This window comes from Hylobates moloch, unplaced genomic scaffold (genome assembly GCF_009828535.3).
Source record: "Hylobates moloch isolate HMO894 unplaced genomic scaffold, HMol_V3 SCAFFOLD_23, whole genome shotgun sequence".
NCBI lineage: Eukaryota > Metazoa > Chordata > Mammalia > Primates > Hylobatidae > Hylobates > Hylobates moloch.
In genome coordinates, this window is record NW_026652298.1 from 6,391,026 (window position 1) to 6,411,519 (window position 20,494).

General features: G+C 38.2%; 2 protein-coding genes across 13 annotated transcripts in view; one reads left to right on the top strand and one right to left on the bottom strand.

Annotated features, from left to right (window-relative positions):
• Nucleotides 1-14: 14 nt before the first annotated feature.
• Nucleotides 15-20,380, top strand: SETD9 (SET domain containing 9). 6 transcript variants are annotated; one of them, XM_058433861.1, is made up of 6 exons: nt 15-208; nt 1,933-2,300; nt 4,210-4,333; nt 5,086-5,201; nt 6,074-6,179; nt 8,008-8,130. In XM_058433861.1, exons 2-6 carry the CDS (start codon nt 2,063-2,065, stop codon nt 8,093-8,095), a joined length of 672 nt encoding a protein of 223 aa, XP_058289844.1. In that variant the 5' UTR covers nt 15-208; nt 1,933-2,062; the 3' UTR covers nt 8,096-8,130. The 6 variants fall into 6 exon arrangements, with proteins under 6 accessions (XP_058289844.1, XP_032000446.1, XP_032000444.1 ...); XM_032144555.2 differs by lacking the exons at nt 15-208; nt 8,008-8,130 and adding exons at nt 277-491; nt 16,784-20,380; XM_032144553.2 differs by lacking the exon at nt 15-208 and adding an exon at nt 279-491.
• Nucleotides 11,072-20,494, bottom strand: part of MIER3 (MIER family member 3) — a 45,233-nt gene continuing 35,810 nt past the window's right edge. For 6 of the 7 annotated variants that reach the window (XM_058433857.1, XM_058433856.1, XM_058433858.1 and 3 more), the window contains 4 exons: nt 20,247-20,341; nt 15,370-15,497; nt 15,146-15,288; nt 11,072-15,040 (listed from right to left, as the gene is read on the bottom strand). In XM_058433857.1, the coding sequence (XP_058289840.1) occupies nt 14,583-15,040; nt 15,146-15,288; nt 15,370-15,497; nt 20,247-20,341 (824 nt within the window). In that variant the 3' untranslated portion in view covers nt 11,072-14,582. The remainder of the gene's footprint in view (nt 15,041-15,145; nt 15,289-15,369; nt 15,498-20,246; nt 20,342-20,494) is intronic. The other variant, XM_032144550.2, reaches the window with a different exon arrangement.

Below are 20,494 nucleotides of genomic sequence, written 5' to 3' on the forward strand. Positions count from 1 at the left end.
GCAGGCCAGACCGCCGTGACAGAGAAACTAGGCGGTCCGCTCCTGGGACGCGGTCTCGGGGGCGGGTTCGCCCCTGAGGCCCGGTGACCCTTCGCCCGCAACCAGGGCTAGCGCGTGTGTGCGCCCACGGAAGCACCCGAGCTACTGGAGAAAGAAAAAGGGGTCAAGGGGGCCTCCTTCCAGCTCTACGCGCCTCTCATTCAGCGAGGTGAGGTCAGGAAAGGGGAAGGACGAAGCCCCAGAGCAATTGAAGTCAAGCGGTGCCAGGAACACTGGGGGCGGAGCCAGGGGAAGGCGGCCGAACGCGGCCCCATCTCCTCCCCGGCCGGGGCGGGCCCGAGGCCTCGATCCGCCTTCCCCGCGCCGTCCTAGTCACGGCCCCTCGGGGCAGCCATGCCTGGCCGTCTGCTGCGGAGCCTGTGGCAGCGATGGCGCCGTTACAAGTACCGCTTCGTTCCCTGGGTCGCACTGAACCTAAGCCACAACCCGAGGTGAGAGGGCAGGACGGCAGAACGAGGGGCGCCTGCCTTCAGTTCCCAGACGCCACCACGGCGGCGGGACGCGAGGCGGAGAGCCTGAGACTGACTGCCAGCCTGAGATGGGCGGGCCCGGGTGGGCAGCGACTGAGGTGTTCAGCGACTGAGGTGGGCGGGCCGGGTGGGCGGGGACTGAGGCCGCGGAGGGTTTTAAGGAACGCGGGCCAGAGGCGGGCGGGGCCGAGGTTGGTAGAGTCCGAGGCCAGCTGGAAGCCTGAAGTGGGCGGTGGCTTCAGGCGGGCGGGGCCTATGGCCTCTTTCCCAGTGTCCGCTGCGCTGCCGGGCCCGCGAGGCCGAGCTCGCCAGCCGGAGGTGTCGCCTGTTCTTCCTTGTTGCGTTCGGCACTGACTGGGGAGCTTGTATCTGGGCAAAAAATGGAAACTTTTTTAAAAGACTGCTCTTACCGCGTGAGAGTGCGTGGCTTTTTCTCCACCAGGGCTTAATTAGGTGCTTGAACTTCCTCAGAAAAGGCAAGCCAGGGTTATGTTATAGTTCATACAAGTACTTCACGTGGTTAAAGAAGCCCATCCCGGCTGTGAGAATAGCGTGGAGTAACTCGCGCGTTAAGAACGGGCAGAACGCCACTCAAAAGCACGTCGGGATGGTGGGTTTTGGATTGGGGTGAGTCCCGCCGGTGTTATAAAGGGCGCACCAGTGATTAGCTCAACACCGTGCTCACCAAAGAGGCCGACCGGGCCTCCCTGAAGTCAGTGTCCGAAAAATAGGGAAACAAAGCGCTTTCCCGAAGGTTGCATGCTAGGGAAACAGGAGATCAGTTGTATCATGACTACGGAACCGTGAGGCGGGAATTACAACCTTTTTGTTCAAGTAAAAATAATGCCGTTAGTACAAAAAGATAATGATTATAGAAATAAGAGATGCAGTCACTGAAGACGTTAGTAGTCCTGGAGAGAGTGTCACAAAGTATATGATGTTGAATTTGTCTTTGAAACTACAAGGCCATTTTTAAAAAGCCATTGAATGTGAGGTCATTCATTCTCACTGTGATGACATTCAGCTTGGCTGTTGGGTGTAGTACGGGAAAGAGCTCAACTTCGTTTCTGCCTCTGGCTCTCCCACTTATTGGCTTTGGGACCTTGAGCAAGTTCCCTAACAACTTTGCTTTCCTTGTCTGCAAAAATGGAATAATGTAAGGACCCCACAGCATGTGGTATAGAATGGGCCTTTCATAAGTACTGACTACTTGGGTGGGAAGTGTTGGGAGTTAGCTAACTAGAACTCCCTCAAACAATTCTTTTCTGAACTTAGTTTCCAGCCCTTCACACACATGAGAATAAGCTTATAGTTCCTTAAGGCCAGGAACCCAGAAGGTATGCAGGTAAGTTTGGCTTTGATCAGTTGAAGGGTAGTGAATAGAAACTTTTCCCATTTTCAGGACCCTCCGATATGTTCCAGAGGAATCCAAAGACAAAGTTATCTCAGATGAAGATGTCCTAGGAACATTACTGAAAGTTTTCCAGGCTCTATTCTTAAATGATTTCAATAAACAATCAGAAATCTTGACTATGCTTCCAGAATCTATTAAATCAAAATATCAAGACCTACTGGCAGTTGAACATCAAGGGGTGAAACTGCTTGAAAACAGACATCAACCGCAAAGTACCTTTAAACCAGAAGAAATTCTTTACAAGACTTTGGGTTTCAGTGTTGCCCAAGCAACTAGCTCATTGATTTCTGCTGGAAAAGGTGTCTTCGTTACTAAAGGATTGGTACCAAAAGGCGCAGTTGTATCTATGTATCCTGGTAACAGCACGATTAATATTATACTTTGCCAAGTTTCTTACATATTGATAAACATAAGTTCAGTAAAATACCCAGCCTTGCAATCCTTAGAGTAAGGGATTAAATTGGAAACTCGAGTTTCCATAGATTTTTGCTATTCTAATTCGGAAATTAACTGTTTGTAAATTGTTTTGTGATAGAAAGTATCCTGGAGTATTTGTTGGGATAAATGCACTTTTTCTTTCAAGGAAAGCTTTCCTGTCAATGTTGAAATTTAGAACACAGTATGACCCACTTTGACAAATTACTTAAAAAGCACTAGAGAAACATGTCAGTTTGGTTTAATTGATAGTTAAAGATAAAAATGGTATGGATAGGCTCACGCCTGTAATCCCAGCACTTTGGGAGGCCCAGGCGGGCAGATCGCGAGGTCAGGAGTTTGAGACCAATCTGGCCAATATAGTGAAACCCTGTCTCTACTGAAAATACAAAAAATTAGCCAGGTATGGTGGTGTGCACCTGTAATCCCAGCTATTCAGGAGGCTGAGGCAGGAGAATGGCGTGAACCCGGGAGGCGGAGGTTGCGGTGAGCCGAGATTGTGCCATTGCGTCTAGCCCGGGCGACAGTGCTAGGCTCCATCTCGAAAAAAAAAAAAAAAAAAGGGTACGGATCAAAACATAAAAGATAGCATTTAAACCCATAAGTCACCGAATAAAGACCTTCCTGCCCTTTCTACACTTGGAAAGTAAGGCAATTTCTCGGCACAAGATCATTGACTAGAATGCTAAATAGACTACGTTATGTGTTAAACTAACATTATATTATTTGGTATAGTGGAAAGTGTGTGTGTGAATATTTGAGTCAGATAGACCCAGGTTTTTAAAAATTCATTCTCCTGTTTTCTAATTTTACATCCCCAAGCAAGGGAGTTTCAGTTTCCTGCTGTACAAGTAACCTAATTTTGTAAAGACTAAATGGAATAAATAAATTAATACTAAAAGAAGTTTAATAAATAGATTAACATGCCTGGAACATAGGAAGCACCCGGTAAATATTTTCTCATTTCCTCTCTTTCACCCCAGTGAAAGGAGAAACAGGCTTAATGTCAGACTCATCTATTCCCATATGTGTCTCCATTATTTAATTATTAGCAAAATAAATTTCTTCAAACTCTTTAGATGTTAAGTCACATTCTACTTAAATATATATGTGTGTGTGTGTGTATACACATATACATATAAATGTGTATATATATATATATATATGACTTTGTAAAACTGAGCCTAAAATGTGATGTTCATGTTATTAACCAAGATAGCCATATTCTTTTTTTTATTATTATTTATTTATTTTTTATTATTATACTTTAGGTTTTAGGGTACATGTGCACAATGTGCAGGTTTGTTACATATGTATCCATGTGCCATGTTGATTTCCTGCACCCATTAACTCGTCATTTAGCATTAGGTATATCTCCTAATGCTGTCCCTCCCCCCTCCCCCAACCCCACAACAGTCCCCAGAGTGTGATGTTCCCCTTCCTGTGTCCATGAGTTCTCATTGTTCAATTCCCACCTATGAGTGAGAACATGCGGTGTTTGGTTTTTTGTCCTTGTGATAGTTTACTGAGAATGATGTTTTCCAGTGTCATCCATGTCCCTACAAAGGACATGAACTCATCCTTTTTTATGGCTGCATAGTATTCCATGGTGTATATGTGCCACATTTTCTTAATCCAGTCAAGATAGCCATGTTCTGCTTTGCTGTGTGGATGAGTCGGTTCTGTGCTCCATCTGCTATTGGGCGTTCACTCTTTAAAAGGGGGAAAGTAACTAAAGAGAATGTGATTATATTCCAAAGAAGGGTTCTTATCGCAGTCTTTATGATTTTTCATGTTGTTATAGTATTTCTTTGTCTTATTGTGTAATAGGTACAGTATATCAGAAGTATGAGCCAATCTTTTTCCAGTCCATTGGAAATCCGTTTATTTTTAGATGCCTGGATGGGGTACTCATTGATGGGAATGACAAAGGGATATCGAAAGTTGTGTACAGGTAAGTGATGCCCATGTTCAAATTTAATTATAGGAGACAGAACCGCACTTACCACAATGATTATGACTAATAGCATTTGTACTTTATTTATTTTTTATATAAAGAGATGGGGTCTTGCTATGTTGTCCAGGCTGGTTTTGAACTCCTGGCCTCAAGCGACCCTCCCGTCTCGGCCTCCCAAAGTGCTGGGATTACAGGCTTGAGCCACCACACCCAGCTCAGCATTTATGCTTCATTTTATTATTTTTTTTACTTTTTTTTTTTTTTTTTTTTTTGAGACAGAGCCTTGCTCTGTTGCCCAGGCTGGGGTGCAACAGTGCGATCTCTGCTCACTGCAACCTCTGCCTCCAGGGTTCAAGTGATTTTCCCGCCTCAGCCTCCCAAGTAGCTGGGATTACAGGTGTGCGCCACCAGGCCCAGATAATTTTTGTATTTTTAGTAGAGATGGGGTTTCACCATGTTGGCCAGGCTTGTCTCGAACTCCAGACCTCAAGTGATCTGCCTGCCTCAGCCTCCCAAAGTGTTGGGATTACAGGTGTGAGCCACTGCGCCTGGCCAGCATTTATACTTTGAATAAAATTCTGTTTGGATAGCTGCTGTGTAACAACTCAATTGCCCTACTGATTATACAAAAGTCTTTTTTTTTTTTTTTTTAAGAAAAAATGCACTTGTGTAATTCTAGGGTTAATTTTATATTTTAGAATTCTATTTTAAGATACAGATCCATTAGCTAATGCTTTCACCTGTTTCAGATCTTGCAATGGGAGGGATCGACTTGGCCCTTTAAAAATGAGTGATAGTACATGGCTAACATCAGAAATTCATAACCCTCTGGCTGTGGGACAGTATGTCAACAATTGTTCCAATGGTAAGAAGGCATCATGGGGCTGTGAGATGAGATATAGCAATGGCTAATTCTACTCCTTTGTCATATGACTGAGTGCCAAGGGCAGTTGAGTATAACATATAATAAGCTAGTCAAGTCCTTAAGCTACTCTCACTTTTGGGCGATGATATCAGAGAGAATTAGGGGAAATCATGATATACATTATTTAGAATTGTTTAATTTACTATTTTTCTTCTGATTTTGCAGTGAATATAGGCAATTGATAACCGCCCTTTGATCATTATTATTTTAGCCTTTTAAAAATAGAATTTATTATGTCAGTGCTTCAATATAGCCTTATAGATTAATGGCTAGACTAGTATCTGCTTTCTGTTGCTAAGTTTGTGAGTCTGTACCTATATCTTCTTTAGGAGCTGACTTTCCCATAGGTAAAAGTTTGATTGTTTGACTACATTTAACATGGGCTTTGGCGTTAGAGAGAAACGAAGTCCAAGCCTGACTCTTTTATTAATATTTAACCTTTAACATTTCTGAGCCTCTATTTCCTGATATATAAAAAGTAAACAAGAAAACATACATATATGTTTATTATGTATGTTGGTATAATCTAAACATGTTATTATATATGTTGTTTATGCAAAAAGTAAATAATAAAACATGTTTTATATATGTCTTACTTTTGAATAGTTTATTTTATATATTTATGATTTACCATTTATATCTGCAAATATATATAAGTAAATAAACTCTAACAGTGCCTTGAACATAGTAGTAATTATTTTGAGCATGTTTTGATAATTTAGAAAAACAGACGTTAAGTGTCATAATTCAATTCTGTTTTCCATGACCTTGTATAATGGCTCTTTTTCTAAAAATGATGTGCTTGTTCCTAGACAGAGCAGCTAATGTCTGTTATCAGGAATTTGATGTGCCTGCAGTTTTCCCTATAGAACTGAAGCAGTACCTTCCAAACATTGCCTACAGCTATGACAAACAAAGGTTCGTTTGCTAAAAGAGCATTTCATATCTTCTGCTTATGCTGTACTTAAAAAAATATAGAAGAAAAAGCTATATAGAATTTGGGGTAAATTTTTTTTTTCAGATTTTTATGTTCACACCTTAACGTGTTAATGTAGGCTTATTTGAAATTTAAAATTTTCCTTTAACCTAGCTCATTCTATTTTTACCCATTTTTATTCTATGGCAATACTTCATAAGTATCCACCTTAAGGTTTTTTCAAATAATTCTCTTTTTCCTACCTACGAAATCTTCAAATATATCTTTACTTTAATCATTTGTAATATCATGTTCTCTACCTTATAAGAAAGCACCCAATTGAAGAAAGAGGCCAAATTACACTATGGTTCCTTTGCCAGTTTCACTATTAGGTTCTTAATAACGAACCTAAATAAAAAAGGACTGTATTCAGAAGACACATATTTTAACGTAGCATTTATTTTCTTTTCATTCAGTAGAAAGTCTACTGAGAATATTCAAATAACAATTTTAAAATATAGGTAATTCTGGAGAGCTAAGAGTTCTTGCTTAACAGTGCTGTAGGAAGATACAATCTTTGTATTATTTTGTTGAGTTGCTAGCAAACTTTATTTTATATACGACCTATTAAATTGTCCTTCTAAGATGAATGACATTTAAAACATGAACTATTCTTTATACTTAAAACTTGAGGCCAGACATGGTGACTCAAGGCTGTCATCTCAGCACTTTGGGAGGCCAAGGTGGGTGGATTGCTTGAGCACAGGAATTCGAAACCAGCCCCGACAACATGACAAAACCCCTTCTCTACAAAAAATACAAAAATTAGCTGAGCGTGGTGGTGTGCACCTGTAGTCCCAGCTACCTGGGAAGCTGAGGTGGGAGGATCCTTGACCTTGGGAGGTGTAGGTTGCAATGAGCTGAGATGGCACCACTGCACTGCAGCCTGGGTGACAGAGCCAGATCCCATCCCAAAACAAGAAAAAAACAAAAACCAAAAACTTGATAACTTTTGCTTCTCTGCATGTGTATGTTTGTGTGTTTAACAATTAGCTTTTCTTAGCCATACACTCCGGCGCATGATGTTATTAGAACTTTGAATGTGTATATATAACAATATCTAGGCCGGGCGCGGTGGCTCATGCCTGTAATCCCAGCACTTTGGGAGGCCGAGGCGGGCGGATCACAAGGTCAGGAGTTTGAGACCAGCCTGACCAACATGGTGAAACCTCATCTCTACTAAAAATACAAAAATTAGTCAGGCGTGGTGGCGCACACTTGTAATCCCAGCTACTCAGGAGGCTGAGGCAGGAGAATCGCTTGAACCCGGGAGGCAGAGGTTGCAGTGAGCCAAGATCACGCCACTGCACTCCAGCCTGGGTGACAGAGTGAGACTCTATCTCAAAAAAAGCAAACGATATCTTATGATGTCCAGAAAAAAGCATTTTTTTAAAACTCCAACTAATTTTAAGTAATGTTTTCATTTTTCAGAATATAAGATACAAATGAATACAAGAAAAAGTATAATGTCATTTTAAAATCCTTTTTGTGATACTAGTTTTGGGGGCCTAAACTTAGAAACAGTGTTTTCAGAAGAAGTAGTCAGTTGTATAAACATTGATTTGTGATTTTTTAAATGATATAGATATACTCTTTAGAATACCTGCATCAGGGATAAGAACTATTTCCTCATGGAAATCAAATGCATAAACTAAAATGTAAGGAACCTGAGTAAAGTTACCTCTATAAAAGCCATGTTGGTTATATTAAAAATATGAGCTTATATTTGTTAATGCTCTACCTTTTGTATATCTTTCTTTTTGTTTTCAGCCCACTTCGATGTGTTGTTCTTGTCGCACTTAGGGACATCAATCAAGGAGAAGAGCTTTTTTCAAACTACTACACAATTGTCAGCTAACTCTGTGAATCAGAAATTATTAGGTTTTCTACTCAGCTATTAATTCTAAGTGTTTTTTGTTAATCACTTCTCTGAGTTCTACCTGTAAAACAAATATTTTGAGACTTAATTGGAATAGGAATTTCTTATGTTTTTGTTGGTATTATATTTATGTTCCAATTTCATGATAAAAGCTACTTGCTTCATTACAATTTCAAATTTGTAATGCAATTCCAATTTTAATTGGTTTTCACCTAAATACACAATAGCTTATTAAATTAAAACCTACTCTTTGAACTTATAATTTCAATTTTTCTTTTGTTTATTTTGTAAGCTCTGTGGTGGCTTATAAAATTCTAGCCAGGCATCAGCAGTTCTTGTAGTACTGCAGATGTGTACAAACTTCTGTAAAAACTTTATTTTTACAGAATTGAGTAAAAAATATCTATTGTGTTGCCATGAGTAAATTGGTGTGTCTATGTATAATGTAAAGATTGCTCTAGCTGGGTAAGGGGAAAATGTGAGGTCATTATTACTATTTTCTTTACTCTTTGAACATTTTCACACCAAAGAAAAGGTGGAAAAAAAGTGCCAGATAGTGTTGGTGGGAGGAACACTTATTCCCCGTGTCTCATGTCTTCATGTGGAGGGCTTCCACTGGTAATGTTCCTAGCCTCTCTCTCCACCCACTGGAGGCAGAGTGACTCCCTGATTATGTTTGGAGAATAACTAGGCACCCATGTCCTATATACCCTTCTAGTTCCTTCCCTGTGGACTCTGGCTGCCAGCAGAAAGAATGTGTCCTGGCAGTTCTCTGCCTTGTGCAGAGAATAGCCTGTAGCCAGCCCAGCCAGTGACAGAGTGAGTCCAGAGGTGTAATATATTGGCAGGCCAACCTGGCTGCAGCCCTGAAGCTACCTTCCCCAGTTTTATTAGCAATAGTTACTTTGACCTCCATCGACCTGACTTCAGCTCTCTCAGTTCCAAACTTGGATAGGAAGGAGGGTGGTGTTCTTTACTGGACCCCTCAAAAATTCATGGAACCTATATGACCAGATTCTAATCACCTTCACTTCCTTACCACCAGCTTTACTCACCTAGTTTATTGCTATTTCAGTAGCCTCTCAATTGCCTTCCTTGTTTCCACTCCTGTCCCCCTTACAGAACATATCACCAAGTGTGATTCTTTTAAATGAAAGGTATTGACATACCTCTGCTCAAAACCCTCTCCCTATCATGGAGTAAATGCTAAAGTCCTTCATATGCATAATCTGCTCATGACCTCAAGAGCTCTCCTGTTCTCCCCTTGCTCACTCCACCCCAACCCACACCTGCCTCCTGGCCACTCCCCAAACCTGCCATGCACATTCCCACCCAAGGACTTTTGCACTTAGTTCTGCCTGTAAACATCTTCCCCCAGACAGCCACATAGCTTGTTCTCTCCCTTCCTGTCACCTCAGTGAAGAGTGTTGCCTCATCACCCCATTGAAATTTACAATCTCACTGCTCCCACCCCTGACATATTCCTCATTCTCTTTAGCACTTACCACCAGCAAGCTCAAAAAGTGTACCACGGCCGGGCGCGGTGGCTCACGCCTGTAATTCCAGCACTTTGGGAGGCTGAGGCGGGCAGATCACCTGAGGTCAGGAGTTTGAGACCAGCCTCAACATGGAGAAACCCCGTCTCTACTAAAAATACAAAATTAGCCGGGCGTAGTGGTGCATGCCTGTAATCTCAGCTACTCGGGGGGCTGAGGCAGGAGAATTCCTTGAACCCGGGAGGCGGAGGTTGCGGTGAGTCGAGACTGCGCCATTGCACTCCAGCCTGGGAAACGAGCGAAACTCCGTCTCAAAAAAAAAAAAAAAAAGCGTACCATAGATGGAAATTATTGCCAAAATGACTTCTAGTAACACAGATGTACTAGAGATTATCCTGCTTCCACAGGCTTTTCGGTCTCCTAAAGCCTGAAAATACTCTGAGCTCACACGGCACATTGTTGCATTTTTGCTGTATTCAGAATATGTGTGCTTGTCCCTGCTCTGAAGGCACTTCTGTGCATGTGTCCACCACAGAGCCCTATGTGCTAAGGTCCTTTTGTGTCTGAGAGAGAAGGAAGGGATGTGGTTTTAGTCAAGTAACCAAAGCAGAGTCGTCAAGGTTTTTGCTTTCCTTTTATCCCCTTCTTGGCCTTGTACAAACTTTGGATATTATGGGCAATCTGATCACTGCATCTTAAAAATGGAACTACATAAAGCTCTGGTCAGAGCAAATGAAATATGGGGACAAGCTTGTGAAATAAGGCCAAGATAGGAGCTTTAGCTTAAAAAGATATTTAGGAAAGCTATGACTAGGGTCAAACTATGAATCGTATGGATAAGGAAGACTAGTTGACCACAAAAGTAGTCTGTCAAGTAATATTTGACCAAATTTCAGATCTGTCTTCCTAAAAGACAGTTACCTGGAATAGCGTTTGAAACATAATAAATGTTTCCTGAATTAAACTAAAAGTATAATCCTTACTTTGGGACCCTTTTTTTTTTTTTTTTTTTTTTTTGAGATGGAGTCTCGCTCTGTTGTCCAGGCTGGAGCTCACTGCAACCACCACCCCCAGGGTTCAAGCAATTCTCCTGCCTCAGCCTCCTGAGTAGCTGGGGTTACAGGCATGCGCCACCTCGCTCGGCTAATTTTTGTATTTTTAGTAGAGACAGGGTTTCACTATGTTGGTCAGGCTGGTCTTGAACTCCTGACCTCATGATCTGCCCGCCTCAGCCTCCCAAAGTGCTGGGATTACAGGAGGACTTTTATTATAGATAGATGGAAATTACAGAGGATTCAAGGGAAATATTTAATCTACCAACTTCACTATCTAGCATATATCTTATTTACTGCATCTAAAACCAATTTAACAGTAGTATAATATCTACCTATTTGCTGTAGCTTAAGATTCATTAAATAAAATATCTATTTTTGGCAAATATTCACACAAACCAAGAAAAAAAGATTCCCAGATTTTTATTTCTGGAACTGTACACCAGGTATTAAAGTACAACAAATACAAAATAATGCTCAAAAAAATCAGTGTTTATGTACAAATATTAAAATCAATGCAATAGCAACTTCCTCTTGAACATCTGATACTGAAACTTGTTCTGATTGTCACTAATTTATCTCATACTCACAGGGTACTTATTTCAAACTGGGACAATTGGAATCACTGGTCATCTAAGAGGAATATTAATATCTACCATATTTAACAATAAAACTAACAGTTTCCTCCATTTAGTGAAAAAATTAGGAACTTTTTAAAAAACATAGTAACGTCAATATTTTATAAATTATTTCAATTTCCATTTGTAGACAATGTGCTTTGAAACTCTGGGCAATCTCCTTGGTGGTCAGGTTTATTCGTTAGTTTACATTCAAAGTTGAAATACTCACTAGAGACTTTGGTTAAATTAAATAGTATCACTATGCTCTATTAGATCTGATGTTCTCAAATATTTATGACCCTCAACATTTTAAAAATTAAAAAGGAAATGATTGCACAATTCTGACCTAATTGTACAAATTTTAGTATTTTTTAAACAATACTCTACATCCTTCAAGTAAATTCAGCAGCTGACCATGACAAGAGGAAAACTAAACATTTAAAAAACTAGCATGAAAAAGATGAAGTACAACTAACAAATGTATTGCTATAATCACAGCACCAGTTACACTTCTAAATGAATCCACTGTCCTTTTCAAATTCCCTGTACATAAAAGATATATCAGCCAACACTGCAACTGCTCACCATGAATTTTTGGTTTGTTCATAAGAAAATAATGTGGCAAAGGAAAAAAAAAACAAAAAGAATTTATCACAGTTTGTTATAAGAATTGTGCTTAACACTTGATAATAAAGGCGTTATTGTTTCTTCATATGATTGCAAATCAGGTTGTTTTCTTGCTTCCAAATGCAATTCTTTTAATAAACAGTAACAAATTCTGTTAAGATGTTTAAACTGAGAGAAAAAAAAACCAGTAAATCCAGCTTCTAAAAGAAAATTCAATAAATAGCTATTTTACATGGATAAAGTCATAGTGGTACAATTTATGAATGTCACATCAAGCATGCACAAAAATGGTATTATACATGGCAGAAGTAGTCAGAAAATATTGAATTAGATCTAAAAAGATATGAAGAATTTACACTTATATACAAAAATCTTGCAAATTATTGCCTCATTTTAACAAGGAATTAAAAGTAAACATTACCAGCTAGTTAGCACTCTCTAAGAGGCTAAAATCAGATTGACATTTAAAAATCTATTAAACTAGCTGGAATTTATTTTTCTCTCATACCATTTTCTGGATTTTGGTCAAAAATCTTTATTTAAATAACTAAAGTGTCCATTCAACTTGCTGATAATCAAAACTTTAGATAAGAAACACTGTTTCCATCTTATATCAAGACCCCAGCAATGCATAGATAAACTGAATATATTACTGCATCAGCTACTGAGAATGGGCATGTTCATTTAAGTGCAACTGGTATTAGCATTCAGTCATCTTTGTGTAAATTATTTATACAGACCAGCCACTGTAAACCCAGAGTGAAAATTAAGGTTATAACAATGGAAGATTATGGCCAGTATCTTACTAAATTATAGAAAGTGTACTGATTTTTAATAAAAGAAATAAGGTTCAAAGTTTAGCACAACAACACAGCAATAAGAAGCTGACAACTTGGATAAAAATATAAGAAAGTAACGCAGAGCCCAGGCTACCCATTATTTACTGTGTGCATACAGGAATGCTATACTTCAGATGTATAAATTAAGAGACTGATTTTAAGTTATTAATTTAACTACTTTTTGTCCACTGTGCTAAACTAAATTTTATACTAATGTGCTACTGCGTAAACACTTCAAAGCAATCTTCATTAAAATGCTGCAAAGAAAAACAAGAATACACATCATCCAAAACTAAGGATGTCATTGCAGTTCACAGTTTGTATAATAAATACCCTCCCTTTCAATCACTACTAAGATCACTACATCCTATCTACTCATCAGCACAACCTTGAAGCAACTTATACTTACAAATATTAGCAATGCAGCCAAACATTTGTTTTTTGCAAAGCAACTACTAAAAATCAAAAATTTTAATTAAGACAATGCAAAAAACATAATTCTCTATTTTAACAGTACTACAAAAGCAAAGATTACATCCTAATACTGTATTACATAGTTTGATTCACCTTATAACTTAAAAATGCATGTTTATAGCACAAAAATGGCCAAAGTTTAGGACAATGGCTTCTCATTCACAATATTTGGAATAAAAATAAAACTGAGTTTGAGATACATCTGAACATCTATCAATTTTTAAAACTTAAAGTGGTAATGTACCATTCTATTTCAGATAGGAACTCACATTATTCTTGCCAACTGTTCAAGCTTAACAAAAAAGCTTAAATATACTTCAAGGTTCTACTGCATTAGGTATAAAATCTAGAAGTCCCTCTAAATATTAACACTTTGAACTGCAGTGCTACAAACAACTTAAAAGATGTCCCAAAATGTAAACCATTGAGTGGCAATATCCTAGGCTTTGTAGACTGTGCCTCTGCAAGTCGACTGCCTCAGGATAAACTAAATTATCAATGACTGGTATGATTTTTAAGATTACAATCTTGACAATGGTGGACAAAACCCCATCTGAGTACCACATCTTCAAATGCCAAATTTGTAGCCAATAAATGAAGTTACACAGAAATCTCCTGGCAGTAACATGACCAATTCTGTGTAAGGTAGCCCTGGTCTAGAATTTTGAAACAGGATCCAAGCAAGCGTCTTCATTATTTGCACACAGTTCCACGTGCTGGCTTCCATAAAGATGGACTTGCTGTTTTGTAAACTGAAGTGCTCTAGTTGAATAACATGAGAGAAGTTTCCATTTTAAAAAAATCCTTGCATGTTTGTGCAGTTTAAAGAAACCTACCCCTGCTTTTATTAAGAAAATAAAACCAAAAAAATGCTACATTGAGCAGGGATCGGGATCGGTACCTGTAAACATTGTTATTCCACTGCATCCATTACGGCAAAAGGAATTTACACAAAAAGAAGCCACACCATTCAGTTCAGAACATCTGTGCTGGTTTTGAGCTGGTGGCCTCTGTCTACAGGTTTTAAAATTGGGAGTGAGGGCAGTGGGGAACAGAAAAGAATAGAAAAAGGGAGTGGGGAAGAGGTATTGGGAGATGAGGAAGAGAGAAGCAGAGCTTAAAGCTGCACCACAGAGTTCAATCTTAGTTCCCAACTCTGCTGATCATAGTTCATTTCCACATTTATGGATTGAAAAATGAAAATACTCTTGATAAATCAAGATATAGTTCTATACATACTGACATCACTGATGTCATAGTGAGAAAGGTTCAAACTTCCAGTGAAAGACTATGCAAACCTGATAGCTCCCCTCAAGTTTACTGGTGCTGCACACGCAGTTCCGGGCTCCTCACTCAGGTCACTCAGAGTGTAGGGCCGCGTGCTGATGCAGAGCATGGGCACTGATGAAACCATTGGTCTCGTTGGCAGAGAGACTACCAAAGTCAGCCACAGAAACAGCCATTTTGGCACTGGTGATGTGATGTGTGTGATTTTCAAAGTCCACACCCAGGTTATTTACAGAGACTTCATTCATAAAGGATTCAGGGACGGCAATGCCCATTTTCAATCTTTTTGCTGGTCTCTCTGACTCTTCACTGCACATGTTCATAGGGTTTAGCTCCGAGTGATAAAATCCAGTCTCAAATAAATTAAAACAATCACTTTCCCCATTGCTGGGCAGGGTGAGTAACTCTTCTGTTACAACAGGCACATGATTAACTTGTCCACGGGGTGTGTTGCCCAGTGGAGGAAAGCTATCATCCAAACAATTCACATCTGTGGGGTCGCAGACGGTTGCTACACTGTTGGTCAAAGCTAAAAAGGAACAGAAAATTGTTTAAGTAAGTGGTCCTATGACATGAAACAGAGGACACAATTTTGCAATGAACTGTACTAAACACAGAAAGGTCTTCATTTTACCTGTCAAGTCACTGGCAGTGAAGGAGTTGAGAATGTTTAGCTGTTGATCAGGAATAGGCTCAGGCCGGTTAGAAGTTAAGGCTGAAGCATTTACCGTCCCACCCAAAGCTTCTGTTTCATCTACTAAACGATCCATATAGTCCCTGAAAAACACACCCCAGTAATTTTATGACTGTATATCACAGTTAAAAGTAAGTCTTTGAAGTCAAGGCCATGGTACTTACGTAACTCCAGGGTGATGGTTATATCGTTTTTTCCCAAATCTTGTCTGTTGAGCAAAGTAATCATAACGTTCGGATTTCTTCCACATATAGTAGAATGCTACACACTCAGCAACTGTCCTAGTTCTCACCTAATGAAAAAGTTGAATTTTTAAAAAACCAACAAACTCAACCATTTTTTTAAGCAACTTTTCCACAACACTACAACTTCAATGCATGGGTCTTATTTTCCCATTATATAGTTCTGAACACTTTTAATAAATTATAAAGTTCTGAACATTTTGATTAGTGGAATGCCTTTACATTTAATAATGAGGCCATTTTCGAAAGCCCAAGGTTTTTTTTTTAAAAAAAAAATCAGAATGTATTAGTTTATAAAACAAGTGTGTATCCAGAAATTATCTTACACCTTCACTGAAAATCTTAAACACTAGCATTCTTTACTTTTCTTCACTGAGCTCAGTGATTTTGACTACAGTGAAGGTTCTTAACTTTGGATTAACTAACCTCTAAGGGGTCCATAAATGGATTTCATTGAGATCTATTAATTCACAAAATTATATTTAGGTATACTTTTCTGGGGAGAAGGAATGCAGCCTCATCAGATGAGTTCCACTTTCCAAAAGAGATTAAGAACCCTTGGCAAATGGATCAACGGTCTACAGCATCTGGAATTTAAGAAGACTTGCTGGCTAAAGGCAGGGCTTTCTCCCTCCAGTATGTTTGGTTTTTAGATCCAACAGATTTTGGAAACAACAAGAATAAAATTTGAGCCTCACCAACTTGGCTCCACACCCAAACCAGGGTTCCTCTAACCACATACAGCCACAGATATGAATTCAGATGTATGAACAAAATTCTTCATCCTTATCCAATAAACGCTTTCTCCCTTGCTTAATCAGTACCCGATAAAGAAGTTTCAGTATCTCTAACCTGACTCCTGAGTAAGTTGTGATATAAGATTACTAATATGGGAATAAGCTTTTTAAACCAAGAAATACAGTATACCTTTCAATAAACATCATTAACTATAAGTCTTCGCAGAGAATGCAGCCTTCGTGGGGCCACAGACCTTTTCTGTCTTATTCATTGTTGTATCTCTAGTGCCTAAAACAATGTCTGGTAAGTGAAGTGGAAGGACATAACTGTTTACGGAATGAATGGATAGAGTAAATTTCATAAGTCATTACAAAACTGATGGTTTTTTTTACTTAAAAGGACAATCCAGACTTCTGTAAAAATGTCTTAAATAATACGCTTTATCTCATCTTTGAGAAACATTAGATTTTCAAACATACAGAAAGTGTGAAATTTTCAACATCAATACTGGAAGGTCTAGCTAATGCAGTAAGACAAGAAAAAGAAATAAAAAGTATACAAATTGGGAAGGAAGAAATAAAACTGTCTCTGTTTACAGGTGACATGACTATCTACGTAGAAAACTCCAAAGAATCAACAAAAAATCTCCTGTAACTAATAAGCACTTACAGCAAAGTTTCAGGAGACAAGGTTAATATACAAAAGTCAACTGCTTTCCTATATAACAGCAATGACAACTGAAATTTGAAATTTAAAACACAAGACCATTTACATTAGCACCCCAAAATTAAAATACTTGGGTATAAATGTAACAAAATATATGCAAAATCTGTATGAGAAAAACTACCAAACTCTGATTAAAGAAATCAAAGAAGAACTTAATGAAGAAATATTCTATGTTCATGGACAGGAAGACACTTCATTGTTAAGACGTCAGTTCTTCCTAGCTTGATCTACCGATTTAGCGCAAACCCAATCAAAATCTCAGCAAGTTATTTTGTGGGTATCAACAAACTAATTTAATATGGAAAGGCAAAATACCCAGAATAGCCAACATAGTATTATGAAAAGATAAAATCAAAGTACTGACAGTCGCCAACTTCAAGATTTACTATAAAGCTATAGTAATCAAGACAGTATGGTATTGGGTGGGGGGAAAGACAAATAGATTAAACGAACAGAAGAGAGAGCCCAGAAATACACCCCACGGGTACAGTCAACTGATCTTTAACCAAAGAACAAAGGCAATTCCATGGAGGAAGAATGTCTTTTCCACAAATGATGCCAGTACAACTGGACATCCACATACAAAAAAAGAGAAATGAATCTAGACATAGACCTTACTCCTTTCAAAAATTAACTCAAAATGGATTACAGACCTAAATGTAAATGCAAAACTATAAAGCTCTTGGAAGACAACAGTAGAAAATCTAGGTGACGTAGGTTTGGCAATGATTTTTTTAAATAAAATGCTAAAAGCGTGAACAATCAGATGAAATTCTAAGTTGGACATCATTAAAATTAAAAACTTTCACTCTGCAAACACACTGGCAAGGGAATAAAAAGATAAGCCTCAAAATGGAAGAAAATATTTGCAAAACATATATCTGATAAAGGACTAGAATCCAAAATATACAAATAACTCCTTAAACTCAACAAGAATACAAACCACCCAATTAAAATCTGGGCAAAAAATCTGAATGAACACCTGAAAAAAAAACACAAATGGCAAATAAGCATAAGAAAAGATGGTCAATATCATCCTCATGAGGGAATTACAAATTAAAACAATAAAGAGATGGCATTAAAAACTATTACAGTGGTGAAATCCAAAACACTGACACCACTAAATGCTGGTGAAGATGTAGAGCAATAGAACTCATTCATTACTGCTGGAAATACTAAATGGTACAGCCACTTTGGAAGACAGTTTGGCAGTTTCATGCAAAATAAACACATTTTTACCATTCTATCCTGTAATCCTTACTCCTTCGTATTTAGCCAAATGAATTAAAAGCCTACATCCACATAAAAACCTGCACATGAATATTTATAGCTTTAATGATAATTGCCAAAACTTGGAAGCAACCAAGATATCCTCTAATAGGTAAGTGAATAAATACACTGGTACATCCATATAATGGAATACTATTCAGTAATAAAAAAAAGAATGAGCTATCAAGCCTCGTAACAAACACAAACAAACAAAAAATCCCATGGTGAAAACTTAAATGCATATTGCTAAGTCAAAGAATCCAATCTGAAAAGGCTGCATACTGTATAATTCCAACTATATGACATTCTGAAATGGCAACAATACAGACAATAAAAAGATCAATGGCTGCTAGAAGTTGTTAGAGAGGAGGGGGAAGGGACAGAGGGAAGAATAAAACATGAGATTTTTAGGTCAGTGAAACTACTCTGTATGATACTGTACTGGTAGATATATATCATTATATATTTGCCAAAATCAACGGAACGTACAACATGAAGAGCGAACCTTAATGTAAACTATGGACTTTAATTAATAATAATGTATCAATATTGGCTCATTAATTTTAACAAATGTACACTATTAATAATAAAAGATATAATAATAACTATAGGAGTGGAAGGGACATGTGGGAACTCAATACTTTCTGGTTAACTTTGCTGTAAACCTAAAACTGCTCTAAAAACTAAAGTCCATTAGTTTTTATAAAAGCATAAAGTACTGAGCTACCCACCCAAATGCTTCAGAACCCTGCCTTCCTTTAGGATGAAAAGAGGAAATAAACAGAGCATATTTTAATGAGAATTATTCCAAACTATTCTAATGAACATACGTATGTATTTTGAATAGACTTTAGTTTTTAAGAGTAGTTTGAGGTTCACAGCAGAACTGAGCAGAAAGTAGAGAGTTCCTATATATCCTGATGTTCTCCTACTTTCAACATCCTACATTGGAGTAGTACATCTGTTAAAAAAATCAATGTATCTACACTGACACATCAACACCCAAAGACCATGGTTTACATTAGGGTTTACTCTTGATGATGTACATTCTATGGGTTTTGACAAATGTGTAATTACACATCTCTATCATTACAATATCATCATACAGGATAGTTTCATTGCCCTGAAAATGGTCTGTGCTCTGCCTATTCACCTCTCTCCCTCCTGCCTCGGCCTTGGCACCAGTGACCTTTTTATTGTTTCCATAGTTTTGCTTTTTTCAGAATATCATATATTTGGAAGTCTTTTGGAATATCATATATATGCAGTCTTTTCAGATTGGCTTCCTTCATTTAATAATATGCATTTAGGATTTCACATGTTTCCTTGTGGCTTGTTAGCTCAATTTTTTCAGTGCTGAATAATAGTCCAGTTCTGGAGGTGCCACAGTTTGTTTATCCTTTCACCTCAAAGGACATACAGGTGCCTTCCAAGTTTTAGCAATTATGATGAAAGCTGCTATAAACACTTTTGTGTGGACATAAGTTTTCAACGCATTTGGGTAAATGCCAAGGAACAGGATTACTAAATTATACCGTAAGAGTATGGTTGGTATTATAGGAAACTTCCAAGCTATCTTCCAATGTGGCTGTACCACTTTGCATTCCTACAGGCAATGAATAAGAGTCCCTGTTGCTTCCCATCCTTACTAGCATTTGGTGGTGTTAGAATATGTTTCTAGTTGTTTTAGTAACAATGTTTCTTCCTTCAGCAACAGCTATTCTCACTGCTGAAGAGAAATTATTTTGAGGCCACAAACCTCTGAATGGCTTGATAAGAAAGGAAAGTCAAGGAGAAATGAGAGTGAGACTTCCTAAAAAATACAGTGAGTCCACTTTGTGTTAACTGTTTATGTGAAAAGATATGTGAATATACTATCAGCCATTCCATAAACAGGCTGTGGCATCTCTGAGCAAATTAGTCATGTTAGAATGATACCTGAAATGCTAATGGCAAGGGAACATTAGTAAGTTGTTCTTTTTTCCTACATAAGTGACTTATAAATTAGTTGCTTACATTCACTGTAACTAACTAGTAATTTATCTGTACTCATCTGCCTAATTTACCTTATTCTTCTGTATAAGATGAAAATCTTTTCCAAAAAGCATGAGTGCATGTTCAAAGCTTCGGCATTCTTCTTCCGTCCATGCAGTCATTCCTTCTAAAAAAAAATTTAAAATAAAATTCATGGGCCCCCAAATTCTCTTATGTGAATCACTGATTTTCAGTATGTTTTCCCTGTAAAAGGTCATAAACTCTCTCTCTCTCTCTCTCTCTCTTTCTCTCTCTCTCTCTCTCTCTCTCTCACACACAC